General features: G+C 48.2%; 2 protein-coding genes across 2 annotated transcripts in view; one reads left to right on the top strand and one right to left on the bottom strand.

Annotated features, from left to right (window-relative positions):
• Positions 1 to 1,225: 1,225 nt before the first annotated feature.
• Positions 1,226 to 8,373, bottom strand: PGAM1 (phosphoglycerate mutase 1). Its single transcript, NM_001246485.1, is given in 4 exon segments — positions 1,226 to 2,315; positions 3,516 to 3,696; positions 3,998 to 4,272; positions 8,204 to 8,373. Coding segments are annotated over 4 exon segments (765 nt in total). The 5' UTR covers positions 8,343 to 8,373; the 3' UTR covers positions 1,226 to 2,145.
• A 183-nt stretch (positions 8,374 to 8,556) lies between these two features.
• Positions 8,557 to 12,350, top strand: part of RRP12 (ribosomal RNA processing 12 homolog) — a 68,827-nt gene continuing 65,033 nt past the window's right edge. The window contains exon 1 of the mRNA XM_054660405.2: positions 8,557 to 8,627. The gene's annotated coding sequence lies outside the window, so the exon portion shown is untranslated. The remainder of the gene's footprint in view (positions 8,628 to 12,350) is intronic.

Genomic DNA, 12,350 nt, shown 5'->3' with positions numbered 1-12,350 from the left:
TCCTCCTTCCTCAGCCTCCCAAAGTGCTGGGATTACAGGTGTGTACCACTGTGCTGGCCAAAATTACCAACTTCTGATCTAGAATTCTGCACAGGTTAGGAAAATAACATCCCACCAGGCTGTTGGAGACTGAAATTACTCAAAGTTATTGTGTAGGTCAAATGAAAATCTAAACTTGAAAAGCAAGATGCTTGAAAGTATTTAAATCTTTGGGTAAGAACCTTCATTTGTTTGCACTAGTAATATACATCCCAGCCCCAGTACCAAGTGGTGTGATATTTGGTGCTTTTTACATGTTTCTTTGGGACTGTTTCCTCTTCTGTAAACAGGAGTTACCAGCCCTTTCATGGGTTAAGATGAGAGCTAACATATGTAATATCCCTCATCCAGTGGGTGGCACAGAGAAACTTCATTAGGAGCTCAACAGATGGAGGGTGTTACTTGTTCCTACCAGAAGGGAAAGGGAATGTTCTTTCTCCAGCTTTATGGGATTTCTTGTATTCCAGTGATCTTTTCAGAGAAGGCAATTGTGTTTATAATGTAATTATACTCCTTTCCACTGCACTAAGTCACTTTTTGAGATCATCTTTAGTATAAGTTTACAAGTTGGTAACAATAAACAGTTAAAAAAAAAATTCTGAGGCCTGCACGGTGGCTCACACCTGTAATCCCAGCACTTTGGGAGGCCAAAACTGGCTCGAGACCAGCCTGGACAACTTGGCAAAACCCCGTCTCTACTAAAAATACAGAAATTAAGCAAGCATGGTGGCACATGCCTGTGGTCCCAGCTACTCAGGAGGCTGAGGCGGGAGGCTTGCTTGAACCCAGGAGGGGGAGGCTGCAGTGAGCTGAGATCATGCCACTGCACTCAAGCCTGGGCGACGGAGCGAGGCTGTCTCAAAAAGAAAAAAAAAAAAGCAGACTTTACTTACTCTAAAGAGGATATAATGGAGTTCAGAATGTGACTTTCCAATCAGGGGAGCACCAAGCAAGAGCTGCAGGGGGCAACGTGAATGGAGGGCTTGGCCAGGAGGGCCTCCCACCACCACCTCAGCTCACCAGGCTGACCTGAAAACCCCAAGGAGATGCATCATTTTTTGACCGTGTAAAGTTGTGACTGGATGTCCTAAAACAAACTGCCACACAAGGGCTAGGGCAGTGAGAGACATTTCAAGTTAAATGCTAAGGTTTCCTCAGATAAGGTCTTCCACATCACACAAGAAGCTATTGCACATCACTCCTTTATTATACTGACATGGAAAAAGGATTTAGTACAGTTATGCTCAGATGAACACTGGACCCATGTGGCAGGGTCAAGCAACTAGAACATGATTCAGAAATCAGTGAAAGACACACTTGGACAGGACCAAGAGGCATTTCACTGCCATGAAACAAGGCAGGAAGGGATTCTAATACACACACCAGGAAGCACTCCTGCCCCTCAGAGGTCAAGGAGCTGATCCTACATTGGTATGAGGAATGGCTTATTTTCTGATGACCACATGTGGGACTATTTCAACCGCCACAAGAAACCCCAGAAGGGTTATTGTTTTGTATTATTTATATATACTATACTTTTTTAATAAAAGTAAATTAACACATAACGAAATTCAGGATTGATCCCAACCTAGAGCCAGATCCTCTGGGGTCAGGGAGGAAACAGTTGTCACATCACCACGCAGGTTACATTCGTCTTCCACTGGAATGACTAGAGCCCCCAGGCAGTGGGCAGTGGCCTGACTGCAGAAGAGCAGAGGACAGACTCTGCTCATGGGGACAGACAGGCTCTGTTGCTTCTCCTCACTGGTCATGACTTAGCATGGTTCCTCCCCAAAGTCCTTAGTAAACAAAGCACTCGCAAAAACCCAAGTCACTACTTTTAAACTCTGTTGGATAAGGGGAGCTTTTCCATAGCTTAGACTGAGAACCTGTGCTCCAGAACTGCTATTCTGACTAGATTGTATGAAGGGAGTGGGTGCAGGCGACAAAATGGCTAAATGAAAATGGGAGCCACTGGTCCCCATCTGCAGCTACAACTCAAGATGTCTACAGATGTGGTCAGTGTGACATGTGCAGGTGGGAGGGGCAGAGGGACAAGACAGGCAGGGAGGGTGCTCCTGGGGACAGTATCCTCCCCGCCGGCCTTCACTTCTTGGCCTTGCCCTGGGCAGCCACAGCTTCCATGGCTTTGCGCACCGTCTCTTCATCCCCCAGAAACTGCATGGGCTTGATAGGCTTCAAGTTCTTGTCCAATTCATAGACAATGGGAATACCAGTGGGCAGGTTCAGCTCCATGATAGCCTCTTCAGAGAGACCTGAAAACATCCACCATCATCAGCCACACAAGACATAAATCCACATCACCCCTCCAGGTTTACTTTGTCCTCCAGGTGATAAAGGACTTTGACAGAAATTAAAATAAGACACCCTTTCTGAACCCAGGGAATGGCCCCCACCATACTTATTTCTCAGCCATTAAACTGAAAAGCAAGAAAGGTATACAAGATAGACCACCAACAAACTACAGCAAGGTATATGGCCAGATATCTCTACCAAAGTGGGATCTAGAAGCCCACAGTGAAGCAAGACTGTACACATCTCAAATACCCTGTACAGCCCATCCAACCAAAAATCAGCACACGTGGGCCTCTAGGCCCTCGGGGATGAAGATACAAATTGAGATTCATGTGTAAAGTTGTGCCTGGTTGTGACTAAGGAGAATTTTTTCTTTTATATATATGTTTTCCTTTTTTTTTTTTTTAAGAGACAAGGTCTTACTCTCTCACCCAGGCTAGAATGTAGTGGCACAATCATACCTCACTATAACCTCAAACTGCTGGGCTCAAGCGATCTCCCGCCTCAGCCTCCTGAGTAGCTGGGACTACAGGTGAGCATCACCACATCAAGCTAATTTTTCATTTTTCTTTTGTAGAGACAAGGTCTTGCTTTGTTGCTCAGGCTGGTTTTGAACTCCTGGCCTCCCAAGGTGCTGATAGTACAGGCATGAACCACTGTGCTTGGCCTTTTAAAATTTTGTAGAGATGCAGTCTTACTATGTTGCCCAGGCTGTCTCAAACTCCTGGCCTCAAGTGGTCCTCCTGCCTTGGCCTCCCGAAGTGTTGCAATTACAGGCATGAGCCACTGTGCTTGGCCAGCTAAGGAGGATTTTCACTAGCAGTTTCATTTGACAATACCAATCTAGAGGTGAGCTTCTCAATCTTTAATGTGTATCCATATCACCTGGGGAATAGATGCCGATTCTGAAACAGGTCTGGAGTGAGACCCGAGGTTCTGCATGTATAACAAGCTCCCAGGGGGTCCAGCTGTCACTATTCTGCAGATCACATTTTGAGAAACAAGTGTTGAGGGTGTTTTTTCACTAGAAGTCAATCTAGACCATCTCTAAAGCTGTTAACATGTCCAGCCCTTCCCTAGACTCCTTTTTACCAAGTCCCTGATTTGTGGCAGTTCTGCTTTATCCTTCCTTGAGGGCGCCTCTGAAAAAACATACATACCCTCCAGATGCTTGACAATGCCCCGGAGGCTGTTGCCATGGGCTGCAATCAGTACACGTTTCCCCTCCTTGATCTGGGGAACTATTTCTTCATTCCAGAAGGGCAGAGCTCTGGCAATAGTATCCTTCAGACTCTCACAGGAGGGTAGCTGATCTTCTGTGAGGTCTGCATACCTGCGATCCTAAGCAATAAAGAATCCAAGTTCACCACTTATTAACAGTTACATCTGTTAAAAGACTTCATGATGTATCGATTTTGGCCCATTCACATTCACAGGGTTTTATAAAATCTGACTATGGAAACACAAAAAAGGAGATAGTAAACTATCAACCATATCTTCTAGTAAGTGAAGGTCATTCACTGGAGAAGGAAGGATTATAATTAACTATTTTATCATGAATTATAAGTTCAGTGAGATTAGGCAGACACTACTAAAAGCCCCTGATCCTGGGCGGAGTGACCAAACCTCTGTTTGTCCATACCTTACTGATGTTGCTGTAGAAAGGATGGTCGGGCTCCATCGGAGGTGGTGGGACATCATAGGAGCGCCTCCAGATCTTCACCTGGGCCTCACCATGCTTTGCAGCAGTTTCTGCTTTATTGAGACCGGTTAGACCCCCATAGTGCCGCTCGTTGAGGCGCCAAGTCCTCACCACTGGCAGCCACATCTGATCAATGGCATCTAGCACTGTCCAGAGGGTCCGGATCGCTCTCTTCTGCACTGAGGTGAAGCAGATGTCAAACTCATAGCCAGCATCTGGAAATCAGAAGTTCAAAGTGATAAGCTAACCAGGTCTACTCTGAGCCAAAATGTTCTTCCGTATCAATCTCCTGTACAAGTAGTCCACATGACAATATTTGGCCAAAAAAGAAAATATTTGGCCAACTGTTTTGTTTATCCTTGCAATCTATCCAAGGTCACAGCTATTATGTGGGTTAAAACCTAGATTAAAACCCATGCTGTGGGACTCCAGAATCCAACTTTTCACCACCATCTCTAGCTATCCCCATTTTCCTAACTCCCAAGGATCCTGATGTTTGCATTTCAGTTAGAACTGTCACTTTTTCTTTTTTTTTTTTTTGAGATGGAGTCTCACTCTGTCACCCAGGCTGGAGTGCAGTGGCGTGGTCTCGGCTCACTGCAACCTCCGCCTCCCGGGTTCAAGCAATTCTTCTCCTGAGCCTCCCAAGTAAGCTGAGGATACAGGCGCACGCCACCATATCCAGCTAATTTTTGTATTTTTAGTAGAGACAAGGTTTCACCATGTTGCCCAGACTGGGAATTGTCACTTATAATAGATATTTTACTAGAACTCTGAAGTAAGAAAATTAGGACTTAAATCCCAATCAGGACACAGGAAGAGCTCTTCCTGTACTGATAAAACTTCAGTTTGTTGTATGAAATTTTATTTTGTTTTTGTATTTGTTTGCAATTGTATTTGTCCGTTGTATGAAATTGTATTCACTGTGGAGTATGGAAATCACATCACAAACTCTAATCCATTGTTTCTCTCTACTGTAGTCACAAAGTTCCAGCCTAATACCAAGTACCCTCAGAGTATACCTACTTAAATGTTAAACCAAGTTTAGGAGAAGCCACTCACTAAAGAAAGACCCAGTGCTGTGCACTATCTGATTCATCAATGAATCTGTCTTCCATACACAGTAGTTATTGTGGCAAGAGTTATGTTGGCCCAATGAATAGGTTCCAAGAAATCAGTCTTGGCCCGGCACGGTGGCTCACGTCTGTAATCCCAGCACTTTGGGAGGCCGAGGTGGGCAGATCACAAGGTCAGGAGATTGAGACCATCGTGGCTAACATGGTGAAACCCCATCTCTACTAAAAATACAAAAAAATTAGCCGGGCATGGTGGCGGACGCCTGTAGTCCCAGCTACTCAGGAGGCTGAGGCAAGAGAATGGCGTGAATCCGGGAGGTGGAGCTTGCAGTGAGCTGAGATCGCGCCACTGCACTCCAGCCTGGGCGACAGAGCGAGACTCTGTCGCACGCAAAAAAAAAAAAAAAAAAAAAAAAAAATCAGTCTTATTGATTTTGTTTCATTAAAGATTATTCACCCTCCCACCATAATGGGGAGATAGCCCTTTCCTTGATGACCAAGAAAACATTCCTGTTTTTCTCCATTAGGCTAGAAGGCCCTCTTAGAAATTCAGCACAAACTTGCCTGGATATTGCTTCATATTGGGGTTAGCAACAGTAATTAATAAAACATGAAGTGAATTTTTCTGCCAGTCATTCAAATGAGAATGAGGCCAAGAAGAACTCATTCTTACTGAGTGAGGGCTGGGGAGAACTAATCACCAGGAAAACTCACACCACCCACAAGAGAAAAAACAGGTCTCATCACTGAGCCGCCAGACAAGTCCTAGTAGACTCACTCACTGTCGCCTTCCTAACTGTAAGGAAAGGAATGGCTCCCCAACAAAAGGCTGAGTCACCCGGAAGTGAATACCCACAGTGCAAGCCTCAGCCCCCATGCTGGAGAGCTTCAGGCTGTTTCACTGCAATTATTTCCACTTGCAATGAGGCGGCTCACTTTGGACACATAAATAGGTCCTCAAGGAGAAAAGAAGTTCCGCTTAGGATTCTTAACAGAGAGACTGAAGAATCAGAGCATAAAGCCTCTCCCTTTAACTTGCCCATCAAACTAAAACATAGCCAGGGGCACTCACAGGGGTAGGAGTGGACAGTGTGGTGTGGACTCCATCCTCCCCCAGGCCATCCCTCTCTTAGCAGTAAGGATGCATGGGGAAACTCAGCTCTCACTAGCTTTCTCCAGAAATCAGATTCAAGGCTGTACAAACCCTATCACTTAAAGCACTGAGGAATTATTTATATATATGTATTCGACCTTTTAAACTGTTAAATCTTTTAATTTTCTATACTGTTAAATTTTTAATTTAATGCTAACATTTATTTTAAAACTGAAATAGGATCTGTTATTTTACAGAGATTACAAGTTTAACTATTTGATTAGTCTCAAATAGAGACAACATGGTTTAACGTGGACTAGTCATTGGGAAACTACCACGGACTGATACAGTTCTTCCTGCCACAGAGCTAAAGAAAATGGCCTCCTTTACCAGCACTTTCCATTTCCCAGCCTCTCCTAAAAGATGAGGTCACACCAGGCCATCTCAAATATTCACTCCCCTGCCCACCCCACCCCGCAGAGGTTTACATTTACCAGACTGTCCCGCGTTTTGCTTAATTTGAGAAGGATGGTACAGTGAAGGCAAGAAGCTAGGAGAGCAATCTGAGGCCAAATACCTGTGCCTCATCAATGACCCTTGTGAATGGCTGCTTCTTTGTCCAGAGGTTAGAAGGGAGCAAAGGAGGATCTGCCCCTATCATCAGCGGAAGCACCTCTTCAGTCCAGGGATTCTTGGCCGTGCCGGCAGCAGGGAATGCTTCCTTATTAGCATTCCAACACCACAAAGAGCAGACTGGGGCGGGAGCAAGCCTGGATAGGCAAGCATTATCTCACAGCCACTTCCACCTTTGCCCAGCGTCCTTAGCCAAAAGCCTACCAGTTCCTCACACCTACCTGTTAACTTCACCCAGGACTGGGGCGAGGACACGACTAGGAATCAGATATGACCTTGGACAAGTCATCTTTCCAAATACTCACTTTTCCCAACTATAAAGGGGCCTTGGAAAGATGAGAAGGATAAAATCTTATCTACTTTGTTGGGTAGAAGGAGCAACTCGAATCATTCATTCATTCACTCAAGTTATATCTACAGATGCGTTTTGGACACACTATTTGTGGAATGTTACTGAACAGCAAAGACCTGCACAACCACGCGGATTTCTTGGTGTTCTGAGGCTTGTTAGGCACCCCCAGGGCCTCCACCTACTGCTGGGGACGAGGCTGTGTGGCGTGTCGATCCGCTAGGATCCGTAGCCGCCTCTTGAGAGGCCTTGGTTACAGCTGCTTTAAGGCACAGGGCGTCCTCCAGGAGCACCAGACTGTACCAACCGCTTCTGGCGCTAAGGGAACCTGAAAAAGACCTGGCCGCCATAGATGATTCCATTAGGGCAAACTGTCCACGACTTATTATTATTATTTTTATTTTTTCTGGACAGAGTTTCGCTCTTGTTGCCCAGGCTGGAGTGCAATGGCGCAATCTCGGCTCATTGCAATCTCCGCCTCCCGGGTTCAAGCGATTCTCCTGCCTCAGCCTCCCGAGTAGCTGGGATTACAGGCGTGCGCCACCACGCCCGGCTAATTTTGTATTTTCAATAGAGACGGGGTTTCACCACGTTGATAAAGCTGGTCTCGAACATCCTGACCGCAAGTGATCCACCCGCCTCGGCCTCCCAACATGCTGGGATTACAGGCGTGAGCCACCACGCCCGGCCTGTCCCCGACATATTAAATGTTCAGACTAGAAAGGGAAAACTGCGAAGTGGTGTCGTGGGGAGCGCAAAGGGTTGCGGGGCGACCGCCCTGGGTCCTCCCCCTGGCACAGCCCCTCATGCTCCACGGCGTGACCTTGAACAAGTAGACTCTACCCTCTGCACTCATCTTCTCAACTACATACTAAACTGTTAAGAGAGATGCTGCCCAAGGTGCCGGCCCTCTCCGGGAGGGTGCAGACGCCAGCCAGGCGGCCTCCGAGGCCGGACACCCGGCCCTTCGCAGCCCCCACCCGGCCCCTCCGCACCTCGTAGCGCCTGCCCGCCGCGCTTCGCCTCCTCGTGGCCCGCCGGGCTGAGGTCGGCGTCGTACCAGCCGCTGAAGCGGTTCTCCAGGTTCCATGCGCTCTCGCCGTGCCGGATCAGCACCAGTTTGTAGGCAGCCATGGCGGCGGGCTGGGGATGCGGCACCGACTGGGATTAGCAGATTCCGGAGTAGCAGCCCGCCCCGTCGGCCGCGCCTGCGCGCTCGCACCGCACAGTCCGGCTCCCGCGCAAGTTCTCGCCCAAACCTTTCCACTCGCTCTGGACCGCTCTCCGCCCTCCAGGTGTGCGCATGCGCCCCATCCTGGCGCTGCGGCCCCCGACGGGAGGGGGCGCGCTCCGGCACGGCAGAGCGCATGCGTCCTGCCTCTCCAGTCCCGCGACAGTCGCCGCAGTCACGGAGCGCACGTAAGCACGCGGCGGGCGGAGGGCGGAGGGCGGAGGGCGGAGGGCGGAGGGCGGACGGCGGACGGCGGAGGGCGGACGGCGGACGGCGGAGGGCGGACGGCGGAGGGTTGTAGGGGGGGCTCCAATTAGCTGGCTGCTGCGCTGCTCCGGAGCAGCTCGGCCAGATTAAGTGGCCCTTATCACTGGAACCGCTCCCATCCCCACGCAGAGATTGATTCACGGACCTGTGTTCGAGTCTTCACTCGTACATTCTACTTGCTTTGTGTCTTTGGGCAGGTCGGGAAACCTCTCAGCCTCATCTGTAAAATGTGATCATAAATACCGGGTACCTGGAAGTGCTCGGTAAATAGTAGTTTTTACTATTACTCTCTCATTTCAGCAGGACACTGATCTTTTTACTCCTAGTTTACACCGTAAGGAAACTGCCCGTGACCCTGCTGATTCCAAAGCCTGCTCTTTTTCCAGCGCGGGGCTCTTTATCCCGTCTCTGTCTACAATCTTTCACACACGTTAAGTCAGTGCTTTCTGGGCCTCCAACAAGAAAGCAAACGCTAGGACCCTTCAAATATTTCAGGAAGGGGCGAATTCTAGTCACTGCCTGTTCTTCTCCGAGCCCCAATCAGCAATTTATTATTACAATTTTTTTTTTTTTTTTGAGACGGAGCTATTTCCCGGACTGGAGTGCAGTGGTGCGATCTCGGCTCACCGCAACCTCCGCCTCCCGGGTTTAAGCAATTCTGTTGCCTCAGCCTCCCGAGTAGCTGGGATTACAGGCAGCCGCCACAACGCCCGGCTGATTTTTGTACTTTTAGTAGAGACGGGGTTTCACCATGTTGTCCAGGCTGGTATCGAACTCCTGACCACAAGTGATACACCGGCCTCGGCCTTACCAAAGTGCTGGGATTACCAGCGTGAGCCACAGTGCCCGGCCTTCTTTTTCTTTTTTAAACAGGGTTTCCCCCTGTTCCCAAAGCAGAGTGCAGTAGCATGATCATAGCTCACTGCAGCAGCCTTGAAATCCTAGACTCAAGTGATCCTCCTGCTTCAGCCTCTTGAATAGCTGGGACTACAGGCATGCCACCAGGCCTGGCTAATTTTTTTTTTTTTTTCTGTAGAGACAGATCTCACTATGTTGACAAACTCCTGGCCTCAAGCAGTCCTCCTGCAGCAACTTCACAGCGACACTGGAATGACAGGTGTGAGCCACTGTAGCAGGCCAATCTCCTGGTTGATTTCAATCTAGACACTTTAATGAGCACCAAACATGAGCCAGGCAGTGGACTAGACTCAAGGATGGGTTGAATGTGTTTCCTGTCCTTCAAGCAAGCAGAGGGCAAATAAGACCCATGTATTAGTAGCCAACAATAACATTGGGTGGCTCACGCCTGTAATCCCAGCACTTTGGGAGGCCAAGACTGGCGGATCATTTGAGGTCAGGAGTTCGAGACCAGCCTGACCAACATGGTGAAACCTCCACTCTACTAAAAATACAAAAAAATTAGCCAGGCATGGTGGAGTGTGCCTGTAATCAGGAGGCTGAGGCAGGAGAATCACTTAAACCTGAGAGGCAGAGGTTGCAGTGAGTGGCGATCATGTATCAGTAAAGCACCTACTGCATGCCAGTTAGTGTTCTGAGTGCTTTGCAAATATTAACTCACTCAATCCTCGTATCTCCACAATAACCCTCTGAGGCAGATTTTATCTTTTCCCACTTGCAGATGAGGAAATTTGCCCAAGGTGACAGAAATCAGGATTCAAGCCCAGGCTGCTGGCTCCCAAGACCATACTCTTTCTCCACTATTGTCTATGGCCTCCACATTTTTGTTGTATTTTTGGCATTTGTTGACTTTGAAGTGTGGGAAGGATTTGAGAGGCAGAGAAAAGGCACTTTGGGAACAACGTGAACCAAAACACGAGAGGTTTGCAGCTGCATTATCATAATAGCTCCTATTTGTGAGGGTTTAGTGCAACTAGCCTTTTAATGTATAATTTCAACCCCAGCAATTCATATTATGTAAGAATTTTTTTTTTTTTTTTTGAGATGGAGTTTCGCTCTGGTTGCTCAGGCTGGAGAGCAATAGCGCAATCTTGGCTCACCACAACCTCCGCCTCCCGGGTTCAAGCAATTCTTCTGCCCCAGCCTCCCGAGGAGCTGGGATTACAGGCATGTGCCACCACGCCTGGCTAATTTTGTATTTTTAGTAGACACGGGGTTTCTCCATGTTGGTCAGGCTGGTCTCAAACTCCGGACCTTAGGTGATCTGCCCGCCTCAGCCTCCCAAAGTGCTGGGATTATAGGCATGAGCCACCATGCCCATCCTTATGTAAGAACTATTATAGCTCCGTTCCACAGATGAGGAAACCAGGGACCAGAGGAATTGTTGTGCAAAGTCACAGCTAGGAAGTGGAGGAGAAACTGGGACTCAAACCCAGGGCACCCAATGGCCTAGTCTGCACTCTCACCACAGCACTCCACTGCTTCCCTCCTTTGTAGCTGGGAGAAGATGGAATTTAGTAACTGGAGAGGTGACTGGGATGAGGTGCAGCTCTAGAAGCTGCACCAGAACTCACAGGACCCCAGAGCTGCCAAGCTAGAATGCCCTCAAAGGGCTCATGGTTCAAGCCCCAGAGGCGTCACCCCATGGGAGTTTCGCTGAGGAGCCTGTCTCATAGGCGGTTCTCCCTCTGATCTTTCCTGCTGTCCAGTCATCCTAATCTGTTGTTCAGGCACTCCCAGGGAGAGCTTTTTCAGCCTTAACCTTGGCTTTTTGTCCTGCCTTGGCCCAAATCCACACTCCTAGCCTGACTCCTACCGTGTTTTCTTCTCCTCCTCCTGCTCTCAAGACATTCAAGATTCTGTGCCCTTGTCACCTCGTCTCCTCACTGGGTTCTCTCATTTCTGCAATGAGTAAGAAATGTGAGTAGGAAGAAGATGCTCTCGGAAACTCAAGTTCAAATATTCCTGTTTCTGGTTAGCTCTGGGGCCTGCCGTGAGTCACTCAACTTCTCATCCTGTTTTCCTGTCTGTAATCATATTCATACCCATCTAAGCAAAGCCTTTAGATGAGAAATAGATGAGATGATGAATGGAAACAACTAGTCATGAATTTTAAATATATTATTAATAATATTATATATATATATTTTTTTTTTTTTGAGGCGGAGTCTTGTTCTGTCACCCAGGCTGGAAGGCAATGGCACGATCTCAGCTCACTGAAACCTCCGCCTCCTGGGTTCAAGCGATTCTTCTGCCACAGCCTCCCGAGGAGCTGGGATTATAGGTGCCTGTCACCACGCCTGGCTAATTTTTCTATTTTTGGTAGAGACGGGGTTTCACCATGTTGGCCAGGCTGGTCTTGAACTCCTGAGCTCAGGTGATCCTCCCGCCTTGGCCTTCCAAAGTACGGGGATTACAGGCGTGAGCCACTATTCCTGGCCAGTGGTATTATCAGCTAGTGATATTATATTAATAAATATTATTGTCCGGGCATGGTGGCTCACGCCTGTAATCCCAGCACTTTTGGAGGCCAAGGTGAGTGGATCACCTGAGGTCAGGATTTCGAGACCAGTCTGGCCAACATGGTGAAACCCCTTCTCTACTAAAAATACAAAAATTAGCCAGGCGTGGTGGCAGGCGCCTGTAATCCCAGCTACTTGCGAGGCTGAGGCAGGAGAACCGCTGGAACCCGGGAGGCAGAGGTTGCAGTGAGCCAAGATTGCGCC

The sequence above is a fragment of the Pan troglodytes genome, chromosome 8 (genome assembly GCF_028858775.2).
Source record: "Pan troglodytes isolate AG18354 chromosome 8, NHGRI_mPanTro3-v2.0_pri, whole genome shotgun sequence".
NCBI lineage: Eukaryota > Metazoa > Chordata > Mammalia > Primates > Hominidae > Pan > Pan troglodytes.
The sequence above is the reverse complement of the archived record's forward strand: the minus strand, read 5'-3'. Positions and strand labels throughout refer to the sequence as shown.